The sequence below is a fragment of the Corapipo altera genome, unplaced genomic scaffold (genome assembly GCF_003945725.1).
Source record: "Corapipo altera isolate COAL_440 unplaced genomic scaffold, ASM394572v1 268, whole genome shotgun sequence".
Classification (NCBI taxonomy): Eukaryota; Metazoa; Chordata; class Aves; order Passeriformes; family Pipridae; genus Corapipo; species Corapipo altera.
The window spans coordinates 5295611-5322729 of NW_020884901.1; the positions used below are offsets into that span (position 1 = coordinate 5295611).

The 27119-nt window shown below is 50.6% G+C and overlaps 1 protein-coding gene across 9 annotated transcripts; it reads left to right on the forward strand.

The window, feature by feature from the left end:
- The first annotated feature begins 776 nt into the window (after nucleotides 1–776).
- PTGES (prostaglandin E synthase) lies at nucleotides 777–22374 on the forward strand. Of its 9 annotated transcripts, XM_027649812.1 has the most exons (6): nucleotides 777–945; nucleotides 1095–1652; nucleotides 3751–3792; nucleotides 16181–16362; nucleotides 17743–17825; nucleotides 20254–22374. In XM_027649812.1, the coding sequence occupies exons 4-6, from the start codon at nucleotides 16255–16257 to the stop codon at nucleotides 20501–20503; spliced, it is 441 nt and encodes a 146-aa protein (XP_027505613.1). In that variant the 5' UTR covers nucleotides 777–945; nucleotides 1095–1652; nucleotides 3751–3792; nucleotides 16181–16254; the 3' UTR covers nucleotides 20504–22374. The 9 variants fall into 9 exon arrangements, with proteins under 9 accessions (XP_027505613.1, XP_027505611.1, XP_027505614.1 ...); XM_027649810.1 differs by having other exon boundaries at nucleotides 777–1652; XM_027649813.1 differs by lacking the exon at nucleotides 1095–1652.
- Nucleotides 22375–27119: the final 4745 nt, after the last annotated feature.

A 27119-nucleotide genomic window follows, 5' to 3' on the forward strand; every position in this document is an offset into this window, starting at 1 on the left:
GCACTCCTGGAAACGGCACTTGAGCCAGGAGTCAGAGGAGAGGAGGTGCCAAGCCACCGCAGCGCCCCCCACAACGACTGAAACGCTGAGAGGGTCGAAAGCCGGCGTCGGAGTGGGCACGAGAATAAAGATCAGAGCAGCGTTCAGAAGCTTCATGGTGGGACGTGAGCGCCAGCCCGGCTCAGCAGGAAAAGAAAGCAAAACAGAAACTGCAGAAAAACTTCCTGGAGCGTGGAGCCCGGGGCTGTTCAGGAGTTTGGGAGCCAAGTCTCCTGTAAGCTGGAGGTGTTAATGAGTTAGCAGACTTATCGCACTGCTCCTGCAGAACCGAAAGTGTTGTGAACAGACCGTTGCATGGGCAGAGTGAGAATTTCATCGGAACAATCCCAGCTCTGAGGGAAACAGGACTGGAATCTCACTACATCTTAACCAGGGTGCTAATTGGGCTAGTGATTAACGGAGAACATTGAGATGCTTGTTTTGAGCTTTAATTGCAAGAGGGTGTCACTCAGCATCGCACAGCCCAAGGATTTCCGTAGCAGTGCCTGGAGCTCTGCAGCTCACAGAACTGAACGTGTCAGAAAGCTGCTTTAATAAAACCAGGTTCTCAGAGCACATTTTCTTGTCCTGGCAACTTCAGAATTACCCACCCACCCCCACCCCCCCACCCCCCCCCGCCAAAAAAAGTGTGTTTGCAGAGGAGAAGGACAAATACCGAAAGTGCTTTTATTTTCTCAGCGAACACTTTTTTTTTTAATGAAAAAAATGTGTAAAATCTCATTGAAAAAACACTGAGCAGCGTTGTGCAGTATTCAAAATACACGCTCAGGATCTGACGTGAAAAAAGAACCAGTGCCCTGTGCTGCCAGCTGCCAAACTCACAGAAAGCACCGTTGTTACCTGTTTAAAGAAAATCCACGCTGTCAGCTGCCATCGAGCCTTGAGGTGGGCACAGCTTAGACCTTTGGCTTCTTATTCCAAAGTAATTTACCCAGGTGTGGTCCAAGCCGCAGGGTGGGCTGCCGGGGAGCTGACACCTGAGGAGCTGGGTTTCCTGGGCTTTCCATCAGCCATCTCTCCCTTAGTTCACCCAGAGGCTGCGGAGAGGCCAGAGGCCAGGAATTGGCCGTGGGATATGCAGGATTCCGTGTTGCCTGGGCTCTGTCCGAGCTCTCTTGGAGACAATTCAAATGATAATTTCACGGAAGTGGTTTAATACCGGTGAAAAAATGCTGGGAATTTTCCAGTCACCTGTTTCCTCGGCGCCCCGGTGCCCCCTGCATCTGTCCGTGCTGAACGCTAGATGGGGCGTCAGACACAGGGTTTGGTCCAGGATTTACAGGGAAGAAAAACTTTTTGCAGAGAAGTGAGTCACGTTTGAGAAAAACAGACGAGAGAGGAGGGTGGACTCACATCTGCAGAGCTGACCACTTGTGTTGAGAAACGTGATTTCTTGGGATACACAACAAACCCGCCACGTGGCTGAGGAGGGTTCACGGAGAGCAATTTCAGCAGGGGACTGAGGACAGCCAGAGGAAGATGGAGAGTTTGGATAAAGAAACGAGGCTGTTTAGCTGAGATCTGCAGATTCTCGTCTGTCCATCTGAATTAAAGGTGCAAGCAGGCCTTGCTCACCTCACAGGCTTCAGCAGGTATTTCACCGTTCCCCTGTAGAAAGAGAGCACGGTCCCACAAACACAGACTGTCACCCTTGAATCCCTCTGGGACAAAGGGTGGTGCCAAGTTGTGTGTCTTGCAAAGGGGGAATCAGTGTGAAGGTTTATGGTCCCCTCTTTCCAAACCTGGATGGCACATCTGATTAATGTGTGAAGGGAGCAAGGAGACATCCCTAGCAAATTTTTCATTGTGCTCTTGTGTCTTTTCACAGAGTCTCACCAGCCTGGAAGGGACTGCATCTCCCAAAACACAGATGGGAAATGCATGATAAATATGATGGAAACGGCACAGAGAATGAGAATTACCTCATGTGTGCAAAAAGAAGGGGTAGCATGGGACATATCTATAGATCTCCTTTCCATGTGGGAGGGAGGTGGCATATATTTCCTATACAACAATAGGACGTATGCTGCATAACAGGTACCAGATGGGTGTTTAAATAATCTTCAGCTGCAACATGTCATGCTGTTATCTCATTATCCATTACAAGTTAAATGGGTTCAAGCTGGGCCTGGACATGGATGAGATGTCTAATAGTGGTGGTGAGGCTGACATTGATGGCAATTTCCTTGAACAGCAGTCTGGAAGCTCCAAGTGGAGCACAGACCCTGCAACACACAGTGCACAGTGCAGTGTCTTGCTGCCTGTCGTGTTGTGCTGCTGAACACACCTTGTTTCATCTCAACACCCTTCTGTGCCCTGGGCACAGAACTGGCACCCTGTCGTGTATTCACATTGCCCTCCTGACCAGCACAGAGGGTGGGGGTGGTCAGCCAGCAGCAGGTCATCTTGAGTCAACTGCCACAGACTGAAGGTACCAAAAATTTTTTTAGCAGAGAAGAACTTTGGAAAGGTGCTCGGTGTGCAATAGGCTTGGGGTGTCTGTGATTTAGGGGGTTATTCAGCAGTGGTGTGGTGGGAAGGTGAGGAAAGGGAGTGGAAAGGACATGGTAGGGGGGTTACAGGGAGAGGGAAGGGAGGGACTTGGTTTAGCAGGAGGATATGGTGTTTGCAGGGAGTAATGCAGAGTGCTAAAGCTGTTGTGGTGGGGGAGGCAGTGGAGATGGGGTGTCTGTGTGGCAAAGGGAGAGATGAGGGATGCAGAGATGGAGCATTTAATGATGAGGAGAGAGGAAAGTCCCAGGGGGACAGTTTTGCCTGGCCTTATCCCGCTTTCTTTGTGTTGAAATTTTTTTGTCACCCACCTACAGTTTGCCTGGTTTAAAGTCAGCATTCCCAGGACTTAAGGCAGCAGAGAGCCTAGAGAATTTGGGATGTGGGTGGTTAGCATGGCTTTCCAATCACAAGGCAGCAGCCATTCCCAGTTGGCTGGTGAGCCAAGGAATGTCTCCAGCCAGGGGTCAGGGTGCTAGAAATGCCCTGCCTTGAGTCCACGGAGTGCAAGAGTAAGTAATCCAGGTAAGAATTGTAGGGTCAATGAATCAGTGTTTTTTCCCAGAAAAAGTCTGTATTTTTGTTGGAGAATGTATAAGGTCCTCAATGTTTCCAAGTTCTGTATGTGAAAGAGTTTTGGAAACATGACTGCTCTTTGACACGAGGTTCTGGGCTGTCAAGAGGTTCTTGCTGAAGGTTTCCAACTGGAGAAGAAGAGCTGGGAGACTCATTTTTCCCTACATTCAGTTTAATTTCTGTATAATCTCTCCCTGCTTTGTGACTCTGGCTAGACACTCTCTAATGGTTGGAGTTTTTCTGAGGGGACTTTGGTTTATTTTTACCCTTTTTTTTCCTCCTCTGTATATGTGGTTTCTTTTTGTTTTCTTTCCCCGCTCTAATTTCAGCATCATCTTCCAAGTGCTCCTTACCCTAAACACAGAGATGAGGCAGGGACAGGAAAGGGCTGCCACGCTGACGCACATTGGAATCTTGAAGAGTGGGATTGTGGTGGGCTTTGTCCAAACACAGAGCCTGGCTAAGGTCTGGGAGCTACACTAGTGCTGTGGAAAGGCTCTGACTCATGGAATGTGTTCACTGACCTTTCTATAATGTGACAGTAACAATAACACAAAACACCAAAATCTACATTAATGTTGAGCAGACGTTCTCTAATTCTAGGAACGCCCAGGGAGTCAAGAGCCTGTCATCCTTCTCTTGCAGGTAGGAAAACTGAGGTTTGTGGATGATGAAAGTTCTTCTTGGCATGGTGGTTCACAGCAAAGGGTGTAGCAATTCTCTTCTGTCTTGAACCATGATTTGCCTTGGGCAGGCTTAAAAATCCTTGTCTGGGGTACAGAGTGACAGAGTCCCTTGGGTCAGTGTGTGCTGCTGTGCTCTGTAAAGGGTAGTCCAACAGGGAAAGGTGTGGGTGATCTTGGGATCTGAGTGAAATAAAACATTATATACTTGTCCAGATAAATCTGCCCACGTGAAATAATTCCTTTGATCATGTCTGAGCCCTTGTAAAATTCTGATATACCAGTAAGGGTTGGTTTTTGTTCTGGTTGCTGTCTTTGAAACATGGAGTTGAGAGGTTCTTCTCTACAATAAGAGAAAAGTGTTTCCCACCCAGATGCCGAACCTCAAATCTCTTTTGCCTGAGCCTGAACTGCAGTCAGAGAGCAGAGACTCACTGTGCTGTACAGGCAGGGTGAATAACCAGCCCTGAGGACCTCACAGGGTTTGGATCCAGTGGCTGTCCAGACCAGAGCTTTACCTGGTCTGCACCAGCACAACACCTCCCCAGACCAGCTGGGGACTGAGCAGAGTTTGTCAGTGCTGCTGCTGCCCTTTGGCCGTGGTGCAAAGGGAAAACAATGTGATTTTGAATCTTATATCAAGTGGTTTTCAGCAGGTGGAGCTACACAGGTGGTGTTACCTGGTAGGGGTGGGAGTGAGAGGTACAGAACGTGTTTAAAGCCATGCTTGATCAGCATCAGTGTGGGTGAGGGAAGTCTCACATTTCTTGCCTCCTGTGGGAACTTGCTGGAAATGTAATGTTTTATAGATAAGCACAAGGTGATAAGCTGGCAGGACACTTCTCTGCTTCCAGTGAGACCTGGTGCTGGAACCTGTTTGATCTTTCACTCATATCAACTCCATCAAGCAATGATGGATGGAGATGGTCTTTCTCAGAACAAGCACAAGGAGTTATTAAAGTGCCTGACAGCCAAACTGGCTCTGCTCCTCAACAGGCCACTGTGTGCTCCAGAGGGAGTAGGGATGGAGGGAGGCAGCCTTTTGGCTTTGGGAAAACATAGGAGCAGAAGCTTCCAGAACTGCCATAGTGGCAGGCTCTGAGGAGAAGAGATTTAACCTGTAGCTGGGTGATCTTAGCAGGTGTCCATTCCTCAAATAGACTTTTATGTCTTGGACACCCTCCAGGCTGATATTTTGGTGTCAGGAATAAAGATATTAAGGTATAGCTTGGAGAGAATTGCTGTTAAGAGTTTAAGTACTAGTTAACTAGCAGTTAACTCTTGTTGACTACCAGTACTGAGAGGACCCCGGGGCTCAGATGGACGTCTTTTGTGCTGGTTCGGGTGTCTGCTCTTGCAGGGCAAGAGCACACAGCAGCTCATGGTCTGGTTCACCATCACTGGAAGTGTTCAAAAGTGGCGTGGATGTGGCATTTGGGGATGTGGTGAACAGGGCGGTGCTGGGTTAACGTTGGATTTGAAGATCTTTGAGATTTTTTCCAGCCTGAATGGTTCTGTGATTCTCTGCTACCCAAAGCCAGGTGCAAATAAGCAGCAGCCACCTCTGGACCACGCAAATCCACCTGGGCTGGCAGCTGAAAGAGTCACCCTCGGGGCAGGAACTCAGGAAAGCAAAGCAGGGTGCGGAAGGTGCTTTACCATTTACCAGCCTCGCCTTTTCACCCCTCGCTGCAGACCTGGCTCTGCTCCCGCCTGATTGCCTCCGGGTTCTGATTTCAAGGCCTGTGTTGTGCAAGATCGAGATGAATAATGTATGAAGTGGTAGCGATAGACCCAGTGGATGGGCTATCGATGCTGGCAGTTAGGCTTTGTTTTGACTTGTAACTAAACATTCCTGGTGCAGACATCCTCTGTGGTTTAGTGATTAGATCTGAGAACTGCATTTGGACTCCAGGGGTCAAGTCAAGGTGCTGTCACCCATCTCCAGCAGCACTGGCTTAGTCACATCATCTGTTCCTAATCCTCTGCTTGTCTCTCTGTGACATGAACAAGAGGGGAAAGAGATCCCATAAAAAGATTATTGTTATCATCATCTCAATTCAGATTGTGTTTCATTATGAATTTATCGTCCCAGGATGTAATTTGGTTTGAACGGTCTGGATGGTGAACTTGACATGTGTAAACATTGAGCATTCCCATCATGTATGGCAACAAATCTGCAAGAAAGAGAATTAATCCTTGTGCTGCAGGTGCTCATTGGTAAAATGGGATGCTGTTAGAGTTGAACTTCACCTGCCTCAGTCCCATCTTTGGTTTTTAACTTTGCTTTTAAAATTGAGCCCAGAATCTGAAACCGGACACTGTTTCTGTTTGTCTTTGACTGGGCTCCAGGATCTACTTTCTGGTTTTGTTCTCCAGGCTGGTTTGGAGTGGAGTGGCTCTCCTGTGAGCCTCTCTGCTTGTGTAGCAATAGCTCTCACTGAGAGAACAAGAAATAACAGGGAAACTTGAGCCCATATTCTATCTTAAATAGAATTCTGTTGTAAATAATAATTTAGGGAAAAAAACTGTGTGAGGGAGATGAAACTTGAGCTGGATGAAATAAGAAAACACGATGCTCACATGGTGTGGGAGGATTCCTACAGGAAGAGGATTTTAGGGCATGAGTAATGCTGTGCCCTCGTTCCACTCATGAGTTCTGATGTGGCCAGTGGCTTGTATTTCATCCAAAGCACATAAGGTGTGATGTTATTAAGCAGACAGCCCCATCTGATCCTTTCAGACCCTTAGGTGAAAGAGGATTTAAAAGTGCTCAGTAGGTTTGGGGCTGGACCAGAATCAGAGGCTGTGTTTGGCTTGGGGTTTGCAAAACTAAACACCCTGCTCTTACACCCATCTCCCATGGAAGAGCCATAAATACAGGTCACTAAAATTAGTCTTGCAGAGCAGCTCTTCTGACCGGCGCCTTTGCTATTCCTGCTCTTCTGTCTCCAGTTCATGCCTGAATAAAGATCTCTGCCTGGTTTTAATCAGCTCTGGTGTTTGGCACTGAGGAATAAGTAGGTTCCTCAGGAGAAGGTGCCTATTTGCTGCTGTAATAGCTTCCCCATTTGTCCAGACAGGCCTGGTCTGGCTGCCCTTGGAAGGCTGGGGAGGTTATGGAGCCAGGCTCAGTATTACCAGCTGGTTGCAAGGCCAGGAAAGAGCAGCAAAGGCAAAAGGACTCCACAGGCTTCCAGTTTGCTGGAGAGTCTCAGAGGGGATCTGTAACCAGAGAACAACAGGCACCAGCAGCCAGCACACCCTGGCACCAGCAGTGAGGTGTCCTGAACAAGGAGGGATGTGATGATTTCTGTGGAGGCCACAGTGAGGAGGCCTCCTGGAAACTGCACCTTGTCTGTCCATCTCTGTGGCTTAGATATCAGAACGTCATTGCAGGACAGCCAAGGCATCTCTCTTCTTTAGTGACTTGCCACCAAGAGCTTGATGGGTTTTTTTCTAGGTTCTTTCTGGTTGGTTTATGTTACTGAAAGAGAGAAAAATAAAATCCAGGAAAAAAAATTTACACATTTACATGTGCTGAAATTTTGGGGAGGATATTGTAGCTTAGGAGCACGAACTGAAGTGACTGCAAATGGACACTTACTGAGGCCCCCTAGTAAGCAGGACCAACTGAGAGGTATTTAATTCTTCCACTTCTGCAATGTCCAGCTGCAGAACTCTGTGAGGACCTGTTCATTTATGCCTCAAATCTTACACTGAACAACCTGGAAAGTATAATTTTCATGAGGATTCATCAATGTTAAATAAGGATGGAGGGTCAGGAAGGAATCTAAATTCAGGAGATATGTTATCTAACAGGAAGAAAAATGCACTCTGCTAAAATAAAAGGTTGCCTGCAGGGCTTCAGTTTCCATCTATTGTTAAAATATGTGTTTGGGAGTTGGGAACCCTGGGGCCAACTGTGAGCTGGAATGAGTTGAAAACAGGAGAACGGATGTGCTCTGCAAAGAACAATGTTAAGTCCATGCTAACAGCACAGTGAGAGAGGAGACTGGCTGGAGGATACAAAAATGCCCTGAAGGAACAGGGATGAACAGGCCAGATCTACTGCTGGATAGCTGTGAGCGTCCCAGGGCTGTCTTCTACAGAGCATAGCTGGAATTCCTTCAGTTTGGGAGTAGCCCCCCTCCCCCTCAGGAGCACTAAATAACTAGGTGTGGAGAGTCATCCTAGACCCCTCAGTGAGGACTCCTGGCATTTAAAAGAAAAATGACCTTTTAGGAGGCTGAAGGACATTTAGAGTGCAAGGGGTGAAGGAGTTGGCAGTCATGTGCTGGTCATCTGCTTGCTTGGAGGGAAATATGAAAGTATGACTGGGATAATCAAAAGCATGGAGAAATCTCCTTTGAAGAGAGATGAAAGCAATTGGGGTTGTGGTAAAGCTGAGTAAGAGGTGCTTTCACAGGCATGTTTTGAAGGAGGGGAATGTCAGGCAAAGCTGAGCAAGAACTGCTGTTCTTCCTAATTCCTCCGTGTGTCTGTCTGTGACATGAACAAGAGGGGAAGGAGATCCCATAAAAATATTATCATCCTCATCATCTTACTTTAAATTGTGTTTCATTATGGAGTTTATTGTTTAAATTATGCTTCATTACGGAACTTAATTGTCTCAAGAAGTAATTTAATTTAAACCGTTTGGACGGTGACTTGACGCATGTAATTGTCAAACATTACCGTCCTGTATGACAAAAAATTTACAAGAAACAGAATTAAACCTTGTGATTCAGAGCTTAAGTTAATCCCTGACTCCTGAAGACTGGATGAACCAGGGTAAAGGGGGATAGAGAGCCTCAGTCCATTGCTGTCTACCACAGGGGCACGTCCTGCCTTCAAACCACGGTGTGTCCCATGGCTGATAGAACCCTGCAAGGTTCCTGCTCACACTGAAGAGCAGCAGCTCCTTCTACCACCAAAAATGCACACCAGCCTCCCCTGCTGTGCTACAGTGCAGCAGAGCTCCCTGTACCTTCCAACTGGACAGCTCTATTCCCACTAATGTGGCCTCAGCATCCCATAGCCTCCTGTCCCTGCAGGTGCCTTCCCACCCAGATCCAGCCTCTCTCCTGCTAATGAGGGAACACTTCTTGTTCAGTTTTGGCTGAGTTGGTGGCACTGTTAACAGAAACGTGCTGTGTTAGAGAGATGCATTCTGCTGCTTTGTAAATATTTGCAAAGAGCTCATATCTGTCCCCTCATGGAGGGCTGTGGGGAGCAGTCAGGGTTGCATAAACACAGGGTGGAGCAGATCCTGGGCACGCATCGTGGACGCGGGGATGCAGGCTGTGAATCAGGAGAGGAATCGAAGCCTGGGACCTGGGCAGGCTCCTGGAGTCCTGCTGAAGGGTCACTCAGGCAGAGAAGGGATGGTAAGCCCAAGCATCACTACCTGGAGAGGTTTCTCTACTTCCTTGTATCATTCAGGCCAAGTTCTGCTCTTGATAAAGTCAGGGTCGTGCAGCCTGGGTCGTGTTCTGTCAGTGCTCCCACCGCTGTGAGCAGGAGGCCAGCTGAGACAACAGCACCATAAAAAGCATCCAGGCAAGGAGGGCTGTAAATAATACAGCTAAATTGCTGCCTGCTTTCCAGGCTGATTGTGGGGAGGCTGTTTTTAGCGCTGCATGGGGCAGGTGTTTATTAACAACATCAGAATTGAGACCTGGACCACCTTTCTGCCTGAAACTAAGTCCGAAAGATGTATTGTTCGTCACCCAGGGCAGGGAAAAGGGAAAGTTTTAGGTTGTGTCTGGAGCCAGCTGTGGGCTGACCAATGACTCAACTCATAAAACCTCAAACTGCCGAGAAGCTCTGACTTCTGCCTGAGTCAGGGCTCCTGAGGAGGAGGCCCTGGTCTCTTCTAGGAAGCACAGTCACCCTCCTTTAGCCCAGGACTTTGCTCTGTGAAGTGAGAGCGTTTAGAAGATCAGCATGTGCGATAAAGAGATTTAGAAAACATGACCTATAAGGAAGGGTGGGAGGAAATGCTGCTGTTTAATTTAGGGGTGATGGAGGGGACACAGAGAACTCGGGGTTTTAGAAATGAGCTCTGCATTTTGGAAAGCTTTGTGGTGAGTGAAACTCTACGGCAGGGCCATGAAGGAAAGGTCTCCTTAGAGTTGGTCTCACCAGGATGGTGAGATGACTCAGTTCGTCTCAGGGACAGGCAGTGATGTGCTGACCTTTCCATTTCCTATTGTCCTATATTTCAATGTCTGTGTGTCAACTTGAAAATGTCTTTCTGTTGAAAATAGAATTTAAAAGATTTTAAAATGAATGAGCTCTGTAGCCTGTTATTCCTGGGTTTCAGGGCAGGGTTAACAGCCCAGGAGATGAGGTGCCCACCTGCCAAAACAAGTCCCTATTCTTAAGCTGGGCCCCCCACTGCACTTCTGAGGATGAGCAGAGCCCTGTGGATCAGCACAGCAGGAGATCCCAGCCCTTGGACAGGCACTGAAAAAGAGAAAGGCCATCTTGGTTTGTTTTCTACTTTTCACCTTGAAGCTGCTCATCTGCTGTTGAATGCCAGGTCTCTGTAAGGCTGGATCTGGGACCAGAGCTGCTTTCTCCTCCAGTCCTGGGTTTGTGAGCCAGTGCTCTTAATGCTGTAAAACATGGCCTGATTCCCATTTCTCCACAGCACAGCATGTGGAGGCAGGACCACGCTGCACCCGTTACCTTTGCTCTTGCTCAAGAGCATCCCACCAGGGAATCTGCATTTACATCGTAGTTTTGCAAATGCTTGAAGTCTAGGAAATGTTTCCCAATTTTGAATTTTTTTGGGGGGCAGGATTTGTTTCTCTTCTCTCTCAGTCTGGCAGGGAAACTCCCTCTTTTTTGGCAGTAACGTAAGTGGTTTTTGCCTGTTGTTTACAACTGATGGGATCTGGTTCTTGGGAAGCCAGACACATCACGAGTTGCTGCGGTGTGGCTGAGGGAGAGTGTGTGTGAGTGCAGTGTGGCTTCCCCACACCCCAAGCCCTGATCCCCCATCTCCCACCTTTGCCCTGTGGCAGCAGTGGCAGGTGCAGCTCTTAAACAAGCTGGGGCAGAGGGAGAAAGCAGAAGAGAGGAGAAGTAACTTCCCTCAGCCACTCTCCCAGCAGATTTGCATCGCTGAAGGCACAGAGCAGCCTAGCCAAGGAATTCTTTCCTCTAAGAGAAAGCCCAGGCGTGAATCCATGTGAGGCTCAGAACAGGAGAAAATAATCTACTTCCCACACAGTCCCAGCCTGATGTCTTCTCTTCTGGTGTCTCCTGGCTGTCACAGCAGCAGGGGACACAGTGACTACGCTGCAGCCAGGGTGGGTATGACAATTTGGGTCAGGGGGGTGGTTAGGAGCAGGGCAGCAGCCTGGGAGTAGACAGGAAGGGACTGTGGGTGGAGCTGGAGGGAGAAGGCAGGAGGACAACGTGCCACTGCCTCTCACTTGGCCCTGGACCAGTTCCCTGTCCTGGGACTGGCTGAGGAACAGCAGCTTCCTCCGTTCTGCTCTGCCTGGGACTCAGAGCCACCACACCCCTGCCCCTTCCCTGGGCCTCTCCTGCTGGCTTTCTCCTGCTGCAGGCATCTGCTCTTCCAAGTGTGAAGGACAATTTGGGAGAATCTGATCGTACATTCCTCGTGCCTGAGGCCTCTCAGGCAGCTCCTGCCAGTACCGTCACTCTAAAATACAAACCAGACAAAATCTGCCGGAGTTTGCCAGAGCCTGAAACATCCCATTTGTTTCTGGAGGTGCTAATGCTGAAGGCCAGAGATGCTGATGGTTCCACTGCTTAGTGACTTTGCAGTATCTTCTGTGTCCTGCTTGCTGCAAAGAGCAGGAGGAGCCCAGGAGCTTGGGGATGGGGAGCTGCAGGTGAAGCAACAGGATTTCACTCACCCGCAGAAGAAGGTGCGTCACGGAGGTTGAGTTTTTGTGCAGATTAAGGAGTGAAGGCAGGTGGAGCGCCCTTCTCTCTAACAGATAGTTAAAATGCTCATGTCTTTACTTGAAAAGCTGTGTTTGACTCCATGAGCCAGCGCAGCCTCTCGTGGGATTTCCCGGGATGGGTGCAGCCCAGGGTAAGTGATCACTGGGCTACATGTGCAGACTCCAAGGCTTTGCTCTGGGAGCAGCAGGAAGAAATGGCAGGGAAAGAGGGTACTGCTGGACACTGCAGCATTGAAACAAGCCAGGAATGTGGCTCAGCTCTTCTTGGAGCTGTGGGCTGAGCTGTAGGCCCAGGGCAAGCAAAACTCCAACCGGCCTCTGCACCTTCTCCACCAGCATGTGGGAACATGCTGGAGAAGTGCCACCCACCTGCCCAGCTTCTCCAGCCTGGAGCAGTCCCCTCAGGCTCTTTGCCTAGCCCTGGCTGTGGGATGTAATGGGTTTGGGAAAATTTTGGGGAATCTGAGTTGTAATTGCCCAAAGAGTCTGCTGCCCTTTGGGATCAGGTTGGAGCCCAGGCTGTGCCACCCCAGCAGACGTGCCAGTGTTCCACTGTGCAGGATTTATTACACAACTCCCATGTCACTGCCACCAGGAAATTCCCCAACATAGCAAGAGTGGAAAAACGTGTAGTTATAATACTGTAGTGTAATTCAGCTGGTCAAATAAATAACAGCCCGTATGGGAACTGAGGGTGATTTTTATTCCATAATCTTTTCAAAGCAGGATTGCTATTACAGGCTTCTATTTTTAAGTACTTTTCTCAAGCATCTCCCATGAATTTTTCATTCCTTCTGCCGGCTACAGTTCAGTTCCTCCTCCAGCAAAACCCTCCATCTTTTCTCCACAGCTCCTAGGGTCAGTCTAACCTGATGACTAATCTTTCAAAGCCTGACCTTGATTATTATTAAAAATTTCTCAAAAAAAAAAAAAATCAGTGTTTTTGGCTGGTGATGTTGATTTTGGGTGGGTCTTGTCCTGGGTTGAAACTTCTTGTTCTCGAGGCTTTAAGGCACAGCTTGTAGTTTAAGGACCTGGTCTCCTTCAAGCAATGAAGAATGTGATCTGTGGAGGAGGATCAAACCATTAATATTAACAGCCTGCTTCCGCCTGGATTAATGGGATGGTTAAACATGCTTCCTGCAGCTGCATTGCCTTGGGTTCCAAAAGCCAGGAAGGTGCACGTGTGGATGTGTCCTGCCCAGTGTGAGACCCCTGAACTTGGGAAACCAAGCAGGAGCTGGGATCCCAGGAGCATTACATCTGCCTTTACAGGCAGCTTCTGCCCCTCATCCCCATCCACGTCCCTCTCCACTGGTCTTCCTCCACTCTGTGTAATACTGAAAGGGTCTGAAATGCATAAACACACAAAATAAACAACTTTCCTTGCCCACGTGATTTTTACACACCAGAGAGATGGTGTGACTGAGTTTGCCCCGAGGGCTTATTCCTAAACAAACTGCACTTCTTGATCTCTCCATTCAATTTAAATTTGTGCCAGTTGCTGGTGCAATTTGTCCAGGGCTTCCTGCCAGGGTTTGAATAATGCCAAGGAGGAGAAGTCTGGCTGGCTGGCAAGGAGAAGTCCTGGCTTGTCTGCAGGTGCATATTCCTGCTGTTCAGTGAGGCATGGCTGCCTGGGGAGGGGAGGAAGGTGCATGAAGGGAAAAGGTCTCACTACCAAGGACCCCGTGGGCTGGATCCTCAGCTGGTAAAAACTGGAGCGGCTCCCTGGAGGGTGTGATGTGCTGGTGGAGGGTCTGGCTGCCTGGCTTCTCCCAGACCCTTGGGAGAGCTGGGGAAGGGACTGCTGGGGAAGTCTCATCCCTGCTGCAGGGCTGGTCTGGCCCTGCATAAACCCAGACCTTAGGCACCAAGGGCTTCTCTGCTGTGGGTTGATCCCTATCAGCTGTGGAGAGGAGAAGAGGGAGGGAGCAGCGTTTGGGATGTGGCTTTGCTGCCAACTACTTACTCTTGGCATTATGGTGTTTATAAAACCCTGTGACCTCCAGGGAGACGTGGGTGGGGTTGGATGTAGTTTGGTGGTGAACACCCCAGCTCTTACTGCAGTGGCTGAGTCCACATGGCTGCTGCATGTCCCGGTGTCCCCGTTCCCACCCCCAGGGAAGCAGCCTGTTGGAGGCAGGCACACATTGCCAGGCTGAGGAGCTCCACGCCGGGCTGTGCCAGGGCTTGTTCTGCAGCCGCCCCGACGCCAGGGTGGTGGTGACCAGCTGCAAGTACCTCTCCCTTGAAACCAAGTGTCTGGGGTTTTCAAAGGCTCTGTGCAGTGTTGCAAAAACGTAACCATAAGGCCCCGACTATGTTTCATAGACTGTAGTCCGTGAACTGTAGGTCTGGTCACGTTCAAAAGTCAGGTTCAGGAACAGCACAATTTATTCAATGCAACGTGTGTGGTTCTTTCAGATTGCTGGTGATTAACTGCCCAGTAGCTCTATAGGGCACTAACAATACCATTGCAACCACAAGCTGAATTTCCCAGGTCAACACTCAGCGTAGCTGAGGACGCAAGACTTACCAAAAGGCAGCTGTTCTGGGGAGGGTGAGAAGGATAAACCTGTTGATCTGTCCCTGCAATTTCATGTCGAATTCTCTTCCACCAGTTAGATACAAAACTGGGGTGCTTTTTACACCTTATTAACCACTATGGTGCAAAGTGCTGCAGGTGGGACTGTGGTCAAACTTCCCGTTCTTTGTGGGCACATCGTGCAGAATATTTCTTGGTAGGAGGTTTTGGTTTGTCAAAACATTTCTGGGTAACAGGTTGAAGAAGGAAGCCATGCAGCCTCCTCCTTGGTCCACATCCCCCCCCCCCCCCTTCACGATGCCATGGCAACACAAAACCACGGGATCTCCATCTGGTTGCTGCACTTGCACCACACGGGCCCCACTGTACACTGAGCTTTGCATTTTCTTCACTGCTTTATGCTTCCAGCATCCTATTGCTGGGGACAAACCTGTCCAGGGGCTGTAGCAACAGGCCAGGTCCTGGGCTTAGTGCAATGTTCCTCTTGGGATACTCTGGACCCTCTTGGAAAGGACAGGATTTAGTTTTGCTCCATGGCATTTAAGAAGTTAAAAAGCCCTGAAGAACGAAACCAGTCCTAGAGGCACTGATGCCCTGATAGATGATTAAACCCTACTCGTTTCATTGTTCCTTGAGGCTTTTTTTTTGTGGCTTGAAAGAATTTTTTTTATTCCAACATGTCAGTTCATTATAAAACTGCTTGCATCCTCAAAGCATTCTTTTTTCACTCAATATCTAAAAGTCTCCATTTTCCTGAATTAAGTATTTTTCTTTTTTTAATTTTTTTTTTCCTGTGTAAAGGAAATAAACACCAAATCCAGCCCTTCCACCCTAATAAATTTGGAGATCTCCTGTCAGCTCCCACACTGCCGGCTCACTGAGGTTTGCTGCTGCCAGCACTGGGGCCAGGGCTGGGGAAGAAGGAGTTAAAGGCTGGAAGACCATCCAAGCTGCCTGCCAGAGGCTCAGATCCTACTCTTTCACCCACAGTGTTTGGTGGCTGAGGAAAAGGCAGCTCCAAATTCGCGTGGCGTTTTCTAAACCAAGGACAGAATTCCACCTGACTGCCTTGATTCATCATCTCGGAGAAACCAGGACGAGCTGCCTTCAGGGCTAGGCAGGCTGTTCTTTGCTTCTGCTGCAGTTTTTCGGGCTTTGCAGTCCAGGACCTGCCCGGTTGGGGTCCAGGCTGGTCATTCCCGGGCTCCCCTCCCAGCCCGGGGTGCAGGGACAGCCCAGGCTCCCGGGGGGTGGGCGCTGGTGGCCCAAGGGACAGCTCTGTCCGCTGTCCATCCCTCGGCAGGTGGATATGTAGGGGAGGGCTGGGAGCCTCTGCCACGGGACTGGGCGGGACTGGGACGTACTGGGAGCAGAGGGGTGGGCTGTGGGATAGGGGACGGACCGAGCGCAGGAGCACAGGGCTGGATGTGGCTGAGGTAGGTGCCTGCCTTCTTCCTAACTCCTCCTTCGAGAGCAGATCAGCTCCTGTCTGTGGGTGAGCATTGCCTGGCTGGGCGAGGGATGCTCCGTGCAGCTCTGTCCCTCTGGGCACGCACGGGAGGTGGGACAGGGGGTCGTGGCGGGCTGTTTTAGGGAGGCAGAGGTTCAAGCTGTGACCAGGCTGAGCCTGGCTGTGGCCCACAGGGTCGAGGGGGCTGTATCCCGGCTCGGGGCATCTCGTCCCCATGGAGCTGGTTGGTGTCGGGGTGTGCGGGGCAGGGGGAGCCTGTTCCGTGGGCTGGCTGGGCTTTGCTCAGCGGCAGCTGCGCCCCATCAGCCTGGCGGGGGGGTACAGGGGCTGTGGGCTTTGGCCGGAGAAATGAGGAGATTTGTGTCGTGTTTAAACGCAGCTGTTCCTGCCCCCTCTCCCAAGATCGCCACAGGATCCGAGTGCTGAGGCGACCGAGCGGCACCTTCCCCCAAAATGATGGAAAACGAAGTGTTTCTGTCATTTACGTTCTACAGCACAATTTTGATCTTAAAAATGTATGTCGTTGCCATCATTACGGGACAAGTGAGACTCAGAAAGAAGGTAAGATCCAGTTTCCTTTTCCTTCCTCTCCCTTTCTGGCTTTTTCCTTGGGCTTCTGTGGTTTTTCTTTCTTCTTTTATTCCTGTAAAGGTCGACAAAGTTTTCCTGAAGCAAACCGAGTTTCTTGGACTTAAGTTGAAAGAAAAACAAGTTTCATAGCTGCAGCAGATAAATATCTCACTTCTCTTTAGCCCTTTTTGTTTGTTTCTACCATCTGTAGCTTGATGTTTATAATTTTTGAAACCTAATCTAAACAATAAACAAATCTTAAATGGCAAGCAGGTGAGATGCTTCTAGAAAGAGACTGTTTACAGTTAATTTGCCATGCCTGGAAGAATAGGAGGGGGGAAAAAAAGGTTTGAGAAGAAATCATTGAAATGGTCTTTTTTTCTTGGAATGTAACAGAAAGCTTTTGAGCTTTTGGAGGCTGACTGGCTATGGGAATGCTCCAGGAGATCAGAAAGTCATGGGGAATAAAAACAATAGCTGGAGGAAATCGTTCTTGGACACGGGGGAAAAATACAGGGAGGACCTGGAGTTCCAGCTGCTGTCTGGATTTGGGGTTAACTGGACTTTTATCACCCACAACCCAAATTGAATTCCTGGCAAAACTCATCTGTTTATAAAATCTGTTTAAAAGTATTTGAGGGGTTTCCAATTCCATCAGCGGAACAGGAGGGAGAGATTTCTGCTCTCAGAAAAAATAGGAAGCGATAACCCTGTGCTGTGACATGACTGTAACTGATGTGGCTCCTCCCCTTGTGATTTTAAATGATGCTCTAGCCCTGGGACCATCCAGGCTTGTAACATGATTAAAGAAAGCACCAGGGCCCTTTCCAGGCTGCAAAATGAAGCTGTCACATGTAACCAGGTCCCTGAGGAACAGCTTCTGAGCATAGGTGAGGAGCTCATATAAATCATCTTTATTTGTAACTTTATTAGTGTAGGATCCCATTTCCCCGTGGGAAAATCACACGGTACCACTGCCAAAAAGTCAGCCAGGGAGTCTTTCCTAATCTGTCAGTCCTGTTATCTTTCAGATGCCACAGTGTGTCTGCAAGCTCTGTGCCAGCAGTGATCTCACTTGCTGCTTGGCACAGTCTCCTTTAAATGGGTTTCATGGGAAGAAGTGGACTGGGATGAGGTTTGGTACCTGATCAGCAGGCAGCACTGGGGTTTTTGGAGGATAAGGAAAACCCCTGGGGAGGTGCAGGGTTTAACCCCCAGGACAGGGGTTAAACATGGAAGCACAGTTGCCCTCGTGCTTGTGAAGGGTGGTGAAAAACCAGAGCAGGAGGAAATCCCCACGGGTCCTGGGGGCCAGACTTCTACCTCTGAGGCTCCTGAAGGCGTTGTGAGGATCTGGGGACTGTCTTGCAGGCGTTTGCAAACCCGGAGGACGCGCTGCGCAACGGGGGGCTGCAGTTCTGCCGCGAGGACCCCGACGTGGAGCGGTGCCGCAGGTGAGAACCCGGCGGTGCTGGCATTCCCTCTGCTCCACGGGGGGATGGATCCCTGGCAGCTGCTGGCAAAGGAGCAGTGGGAAGCTAAAGGGCTCATTAATTAAGTAATTGCCTAAGTGGTTTGAATGCCTCTAGCTGGGCTGTGGGACCCTGCCACTAGAGCAGTTTAATCTTTAATGGCAGCGGGGTGTGCGCTGGAGCAAGGACACGTGGAAGGATCCGGGTTTGGGTCCAACAGCTGACTCTGGACACAAACTCTTTCCTAGGTGCTTAAAGTCCCACAAGCTCCTGAGGTCTCATCCCATACCCACACCCAAAGTCTCTTTCTGTCCTGCTCCGACAGGACCCTGAATCCCCCAGATCCTTGCACAGCTTGGACAGGGAACTGTGTGACTGGTTCCAGTGTTGTATCTGGCTGCTCTTGTGAGGGATTTGGGAAGAGGCTGAACAGGGTTGCTATAACTTCTGCCTCCCTAATGGGCAAGCTCTGAATCTTCCCCCTCTTCTGTGGGGCTCACAGTTCCTCAGAGGTAAAACATGGGGTTATTCAGCCCTGGGCTTGATTTGCTGTCCCCTTTATCAAAGGAGGTGCCCTGAATGCTGGGTGATGTGCAGGAAAGGGGCTGGAGCTGTGCCCTCCTGTCACTGAGCCCTCAGCTGCCAGCTCTCTGCTGTGGGTGGGGCCCTCATCACTCATCTCCCACAGCTTCCAGCATTTGCTTTAGAAAACATCCAGTGCCACCTAATCCTGGGCTGCCAGAGGGAGTAGGATAGCAAACGAGCTGAAAACATCCAGTGCTACCTAATCACTGGGCTGCCAGAGGGAGGAGGAGGGCAAATGAGCTGTTTCCTTCCTAGCAAAAAGAAAATAATAGCAGAAATAATAATCGTAATCCTCTTTTGATTATTCACAATAAACAAACTTCCATAAAAATAAATAACTGGAGCTGCAGCAAAGACCTGGGGAAGTCTGGGATCTGACTTGGGCAGCTAAAGCACTCAGAGTCAATCCTTGCTGGTCTGTTCACAGCCTTGGGAAAGACAGATTAATTCAAGGTGTTTCCCTGGAAAAAAAGGAGACCATCCCAGATGGTATCAGGAGGGGAGCAGAGCCATGGCAGCTCCCCTTTTTCCTCCCAGGTTTGACAGGGAATACATCTCTGTGTCCAGGCTCTCTGATCAGTTCATCCACACCAAGTCCTCCTGGCATCACTGCTACAACACAGGACTCATTTTAGTATCTTTCCTAGGCCAATTCCTCCATGCTGTCCTAAAATTGCACCCACAGAGCAGCTGAATTAGGGTTTCCAGCAGCTTCCTTGCCATGTTCATGCACCCCACTCCTTGCTTGAGGATGTGGCCCTTAAGATAGGGACTGGTTCCTATGCAGGTGGAAAGAGCAGGTAGGAGAACTTCTCATCTTGTGCAGAACAGCAGCACAGGTATCCTGGCCTTTGTCTTGGTGAAGAAATAACTTGACATTTTCTCTTGGCTTTGTGAACATTCAGACATGCACAAGAATGGGGAAGCAGTGGCAGCTCTTATCAAGGTTTCATCTCTGCCTCTCAAACCTTCAGAGATAACAGAAAAAACCTGATGAGTGACCTCATGCCTGAGTCACTCTCCAGCCCACATCCATCCCCACCAACCAGAGCATGACCTGACAGTCCCCCCATGGAAGCATGAGGATGGGGCTCTGTGCTGTGGAAAGAAGGAGAGGCAGAGGTGATGGACAGCCTGTTGCTTTGGGGACTGACTTCCCACCTTCAAAGGATGGTGCCTGGGGGAGGAGGGACTCAGCCTACACTGGTGGCATGATTGGATCCACTGTGGTGGCAGCTGATGCTGTGACACCCAGGAGCATGTTCAGCTGGAGCAAAGCGTTTGGCTCCATCAGTGCCACGTGTCACCACGTGGTCCCTCCACCTTCCAGGTGTTGCTGGCACAGCGTGGGGGTGCCTGGGATGCTCCTCCCTGATCTCCTCTGGATGCATTTATAGAGAGTGGCGAAGCCACAAACACTCCCATCCTGTGAGTTTCTCCTCTGGGGAAGCTGTGGTCTGGAAACTGCCTTTTACTGTGTAACGTGGCCACATCTGGGGCCGTGCCGTGCTGGCACCGCACCAGCCTCGAGCTTTTTGCAGCTTTGCAGGGTCTTTGTTTTGCTTTGTTTGTTTGAAAGCTCCAACCCCGGAGCTGTCATCTGTCAGGGCAAAGGCATCCCAGTCACGGAGAGCAAGCTTCGGGAGCTCAGCATCCCAAGGGTGTGAAATCCTGCCTCTGTGTGCAAGGGGGAACTAAGTCTTTTGGGGGCTGTGTCTGCCCCATCCATCAGAGGAGGCTGCCAGCAGCACCCAGGGATGGCTAGGAGGGATGGGAGACAGCAGGGAGTTCTGGCGGGATGGAACAACCTTATCTCCCTTCTCAGGGCCCACCGCAATGACATGGAGAACATCTTTCCCTTCCTCTTCCTCGGAGCCATCTACTCCATGCTGGACCCCAGTCCTGCAGTGGCCAGGATCCACTTCCTCATCTTCTGCGTGGGGCGCGTCGTTCACACCATCGCCTACCTGCTGCGGCTGAAGGCGCCCGCGCGCTCCGTGGCCTACAGCGTGGCACAGCTGCCCTGCTTCTCCATGGCCCTGCAGATCCTCCTCGCCACCACCCCGTACTGGTAACACCCGGAGACACCGACCATCCAAACCCCCTCATCCTGCACTCCGATGGTTCCCTGGTGGGCTGGGGTGCTGTGTGTGCGAGTGTGAGTGTGAACGTGTGTGTGTGTGTGTGTGTGTGTGTGTGTGTGTGGGCATGTGGTAGGTTGCCAGGGAGGTCACCTGCAGCCTTGATAAACTCCCTGTGCTGTTGAAATTCGGCAGGGAAGTCACTGGAGAGAAGGGATGTGTCTCCCTGTGGAGCAGGAAGGGAATGCGGAGTCAGGTTTCTCTCGCTCCTGCTGAGGGTAGGAGCAGGAAAGCACATGAACTACCCCTCAAGGAGGGGGTTCGTTGAAGGAAAGGAGGTTTTCTGACTCAACTGCGTTCGGAACTGGGAAGGTGAAGGTGTGCCTTTTCCCCTTGGTCACAAATATCCTGTGAATCAGGAAGGGAAAATCGTGAGGGTCTCACAAAGTCTTTTGGTCAGCAGAGGTAGAAGAGGGGGTTATAAAACAGCCACTCTCCTCTTGCCCAGCCATGTGAGTCTGTGGGGACGGGGTTCCCTTAGATTCCCTCTCCCACAAGGAGAACAGGAGGCAGGTGTAACGTGCAGAGTAACGTGGAAGTCAAAACCTCCGGGGTGATGTTGTGAAGACATCGGAGTGTTCAGTGCTCCCAGAGCCACCTCGTCTCATGCCAAGGGACACAGCTCCCTGCCAGGAGCCTCACTGCAGGCAGGATCCTGCCTGTCCCTCAGCCAGCCTTCAGCAGCTCCTGGCCAGCAGCACCTGTGACTTTTCCATCTCAGTCTCATCCCAGTAAGATGCAGAGCGTCGTGCCTGGAGCAGCCAGCAGGAACCACGTACCCTGCAAAGAACAGGACACAAATCTCTGGGACTTCTGGAAAGACTAAAATGCTCACACAAAAGAGGGAGTTTGCAGACAGAGCTTTCTCCTGAGGTCGATATCTGTGTCCACATGTCACTAGCGCCTGACTATGCTCTCAAGGGCAGCAGACTGACTTTCTCCCCCTCTGTTTGTAGCCTTTCTCTGGCTGCAGAATGGCTGCTGCTATTTGGGGAATGTGCTGTGGCCACTTTGGGGGTGTTTTCTTTCAGCTGTTTCCTGCTGTCCAGTGCTGCCACACTGTGTGCAGCCTGGACCAGCTGGAGTTTGCAGAAAGCTCTGGAAGCAAGCAAAGTGGCTTTGAAGAGTGTATCACTGCTCTGCAGTGTCACCTGACAGTGTTGTGTTGGAGAGAAGAGACCGAGACCAGGGTGACAAACCCTCCTGAGCTCCTCTGTCCCCAGGTGCCAGGGACTGCAACAATGGAGCATCCCTGTGAAGGACAAGGCAGGAGGAAACCTCTGGTCTTCAGTGCCTCTCCCCCCTCTGAGGGCAACACAAAGCCTTACTAAGACCACAGGGGAAACCAGAATAAGCAGAAAATAAAGTCCCCTTCCACCTGCCCTACTCATTAAGGCTGCTCCCTTAACTCTGCTGTCCTCAGGGATGCTCTTGCTGAGGCCTCACAGAGCACTGGTGACACACCTGCTCAGACTGATGCTCAGCCCTTGCACAGCTCAGGTAGCAGCTTCTGTCCTGGTAATTCCTGACCCCAGCACAGAGGCCAAGCTGTGTGGTGAGGTTTGGAGTGGAATGCTCTGCTCTCCCACCACATTAGGAAGGTGGGCAGGTTCAGCAGTTTGCTCTTGTCCACCTCTCCCTTGCAGCCTCAGCAGATGTCTGGGTAACACAGACCCTGCTTAACAAACCTTTTCTGCCTCACATGGTGCACAAGGTCTCGAACCCCTGTACATTTCCCTGCTGCTGCACATGCATCCTGGTGGCAGGAAGCAAATATTCCAAATAAAAACAAATCATTGTGCTCAGATACATCCTTCCTTTGGGAGCAGCAGATGCAGCTGGGCAGCAGCTGGGTCCAACCCCAGCAGGATGGATCTCCAGTAAAGCCCTTTGCTAAACCCCACTGCAGAGCCTGGAGTACCCTGGGACTCCTAAAGAGACATCCCTTTCCTCTGGACTCACCTGCCCTGCAGAGGAATCCCTTTTCCAGGTGTGCATTATTTGTGCTGATCCTTTAAATTCAGCAGAACTGGGACTTACAAAGTAGCCCTGCTCATTTTTCCTTCCCTGAGTACCAGGTTGTTGCAAAGTTTTGTTGTTCACCTAAAAATCCTGGAGAGCTTGAGAAGTTCAGGTAAGATGAGGTTGCTCTCATTTCTGTGCTTATGACTTGCAAAGGAACTGCCTGTGTTTTCCAAGCTCAGCAGTCCCCTTTTTTTGGCAGTAGGTTGCTGGGAAGCAAATGCCTGATTTCCCTGGTTTTCCCCTATTTTCTTAAATTGTTGGTGTTTGGGAGGTGCTGTCCTGTGTCTGTTGTAGCTGGATAAAATGGCTCCACTTTATTGTTTTTTTTTTTTTTTCCCCTCATGCTTTTAGATGTTAAATAAGAAAGGCAGCAGCTTTATAAAATGGACTCTCTCCAGTACATGTTGCTGTGTTTGGAGATGTGGCTGGGACTGAGATTTTGGCATGGGAAGGAAGAAATGAGGCTGCAGAACCCTCACCCAGCTCCTTCAGCCTCTTCTACTGTGCCTGTTCAGTGCCTGAGGCTGATGCCCTGCTCAGGGAAGTTGAGGTTACATGTGCAGCTCGGCTTTCTTCTTTTTTATTAAAAAAAAAATAAACCCTGCTGTACTGGCTGCAGGGAAAAGCTTGGGAATGTGAACTCTCCTAGCTCCAAAAAAACAAACAGAAAAAGCCCACAAGGCAAACTTCAGAGAGGCCCAAGCATTGTGCTTATTTTGAAGCACAGTGGAGGTTTGTGGGAGGCAGGATGGAGCCGGGCTCGGCTGCCTGGGCAGCACCAGCCCCATCCCCATCAGGGCTCTCCCAGGACAGGGTGATCAGAGCTGCTGTTTCTCCCCTGGACACTGCCAGTGGCGTTCCCTGCAAGTGATGAACCCCTGCAAGTGATGAACCCCTGCAAGTGATGAACTGATGCATCCCCTGCCTTTTTCCAAATAATATCTAAAGCTCAGAGCTACCGGATTCCTGCTCCAGCATCAGCGTGGGCCAAGGATGTGCCCGGGGTCTACCACAGCTCCAGGAGAGCAGGGACAGGGGTTGCATCTACCCAGTCTGTGGGTTTTGGTGTGTGCATTTTATGTGCCAACTTGTTTTTCACACCTGGCTCAAACAGGAAATGGCAACACTGTGAAACCCACCTGGGACTGCAGAACAACAGAGTTTGGTGCTTAAGTGGGTACGAATTGAAAGAGGGAAATTTAAATTAGATACTATAGTAGGAAGAAATTTTTTTACCATGAGGGTGATGAGACACTGGAACAGGCTGCCCAGACAGTTTGTGGATGCCCCAACCATGGCAGTGTTCAAAGCCAGGCTGGATAAGGCCTTGAGCAACCTGGTCTAGTGGGAAGTGACTCTACCCATGGGAGGGGGAGTTGGGACTAGATGATCTTTAAGATGACCTTTCCAACCCCTTCACAGTCTATGATTCTGTGGTTATATGTGCAAGTATGATCCACATGGTCATGTCTTCCCTCTGCCCTGTTGAGCCCAGGGAGTCTGGAGGTGGGGGAAAAGAAGAGAGACCCAGCACAAGCCACTTTCCCTCACACAGTTCCAGCTGGTTCAGTCTCAGGGTCCCCCTAACCCTGAGCACTGGACTTACCCCTTCCTTACCTGACCACACCACTTCCCGAGTCTCTCCTCTTCATCCAAGCCTTCCCCTGGCGGCATCTGGACCAAAATTCCTCCTTGGGCAGCTCTCCTGTGACACAGGTCACTCTGCCTTCTCTGCCCTCCCAAAATCTCCCATTCCCTCTAGCAGACGTGGGGCCCTTCCATCTCGTGCTGTGGGGTTTGCCACTCAAATCCTCTCATTCCTCTTTAAGGAACTGGGATTCCTGCGACTTGTAGAAAGAGTGAGAGGAGCCAACTCCACAGGCATTGACATCCCAGGGGTGAGTCTCCTGGAAAACATAACGGTGCTTCCCTGCTCGTCACACGAGGATGAAGTTGGCACAGGGAAAACTCTCCACCGGGTTTTTTCCAACCCGGCTCTGGGGCTGAGCTGTGAGACACCCTGTGCTTGCGGCGTGGGTGCGAGCCCCAGGCAGGGAAAGAGAGCGGGACTGGGGGTCCCTGGCCCCGTGGGGGGGTTGGAGCAGAGCAGAGCAATGTGATGGGGGTTCACCGGCGGGTCCCGCGGGCTGCGCTGCGCTCCCTGCGCGGGGCTGCAGCACCATCGTGTGGCTGCGGGCACCCTGCGGGGGACCCTCGGCCCCGGGGACCCGCACCCAGCGAGCCCCCAGCCCGGGGCATGGCTGACCAGGGAGCTGAGGGCCGGCCTGGAGGTGTTTGGGATGGAGGGAGGGAGGGATAGAGGGAGGGAGGGAGGGAGGGTGCCGCTCCTTGGCGAACGGATTGAGGGGCCGGCTTGTATCTGCTCCAGCGCCCATCAGCCTCTCCAAAGCAGGCAGATGTGATGCCTGGTACAGGGAGCTCAGACTTGTCCTTTGGGACTCACTTGGCTGAAAAACGACTGCTTTGAGGAAGAAAACAGTTTGCAAATGTCCTTTCAACTTTCCCCTGCTTCTGAAGTTGTGGTGTATGGATGCAACGCTGTGCTTCTCCATGCAATTATTCTTCCTTGCATGTGATGACTCTTCCTTGGCTTTGTAACACCTACTACAAAGGGAACCTTTGCTTCCTCCCTCCTTCCCAAATTGTTTTAAAACCTTACACCCTCCATGGACAGCTACCATCCAGCTTCTCAAAGCTTCTCTACTGCCTTAGTTTGCTGCCCTGTGGGGGCTGGAAAGAAGCAGCATCAAGCAAAATATCTGCTGCAGGGAGGAGATGCTCCTTCCGGATGGACTGTGGAGTTTGGGGTGAGCATCACACCCCCCGGGACAGGAACATCATCCCAAAGGGCAGGAGGGGCTCGGCTCCTGGGAGGTGACACGCTGCTGTCACCTGTGTTTCTGCGGGTCGTAGGTGGTGTCAGCAGGACTCGGAGAGTCTCCGGACCTTCCCGTTGCCACCAGAGGGAGAAGGGCTCAGCGCGAGGATAACGGGAGAGGAGGATGCTGTAACCGCGAGATGTCTGTGTTTCATTCTGGATGGGGGTAACCAGGCTGGTGTCCTTGCGAGCTGGAAAATGTGAACTCTGTTTTGTCTCGCTGCCGTGGCAGCCGAGGCTGATGACAATACAAAATTGTTCTCATTAAAATATTGTAGGGACAAACTTCAACTTTTCATCGGTTGGAAAGTCATGCACAAGTGTCGGGCTGTGGGGTCAGAAACAAGGAAAGGGGGTCCAGGGAGATCCTCCCATCAGCTGAGACTTGCCCTGGTTGAAAACCAGCTGCTTTGAGGAAGGAAACAGTTTGCAAATGGCCTTGCAACCTTCCCCTGCTCCTGAAGTTGTGGTGTTTGGATGGAGACCAGCTCTCCTGCAGAAATTAGTTCTAGTGATGGATGTGCCCTTCCTAGGAGGAAAAACGCCCCTGTGCTGAAGAGGAGAGGTAGCACAATGCCTCTGAACTCCTCTTCATTGGCAGCCTTCCCCTGGCACATCCCTCCCCTGTGGAGTTCAGACCCTGCCAGGTGAGCTGCAGCTCTCTATGCCTGTGTGTCTCCTGGTTTGCAGACCCCTCAGGAGATGTCCATGAGCTCCTGGGAGCAGGCTGACCATGAGTTGAGACCTTCTGCTCTAGTGGGAGATGAACTGAAGCTGGGACAGTTCAGGCAGGAAATAAGTGACATATTTCCAGCAGTCAACAGTAATGAGTCACTGGAAGAATCTGCCCTGGGATCTGCAAGCTCTTCACTTCCAAGGGTCTTTTGACTTGGGGCTGGATGGCCTCCAAAGGGATACTCTGCCCTGGCCACATGCTGAGGACGTGAGGATGCTGCTTGGGTGATATTCTCTAGGCAGGAGGTTGGAGAAATGACATTAATGATCTGCAAACCACTTACTGAATGAATAAATAAGTGGTTACAAAGCAGCAGTGGAGCAGTTTGACAGGGATGGTCAAGTGTGTGGGACTGTGGTGGGTCTAGGGTGATGTCCAACATGGGGACTTGATTCCACTGGGTGATGCAAGGATGAGCCTTGCACTGCTCTGGGAAAAGCTGGGATATGTTGCTGAGGGGTCATTCCTGAACCTTGCAGTCCATGGGGTCCAGGTGCCCCAAAGGCCACTGGTGATGCACTGTGAGCTCCTGGAGCTCTTTTTAACTTTGGCTGCCCCAAGTATTTGGTGTCAGCTTTGCCTGACCACTGATTCCCCATGTTTTGGGTGCTCTGTGCCTGCTCTGCACCTGTGAGCCTTTGCTCTCTGGGAAGCACTCCATGATCCCAGAGCTGATAGTTTATTCTTACCCTTTTAAAATTTTAACTAGTCATCTGTGCAGAATATGCCCCTTCTTGCTGCCTGTCAGCTCAAATTTTGCAGACCTGGAAGAGAAAACCCACAGAGAGCCACATGTTGCTCTGGTCCCTGTGAGTGACTCTCTCTAGGAGCCATCCTGCTCACAGCATCCTATTCTAATCCAGGCTCCTTGCAAATCCACCCAATTGTGA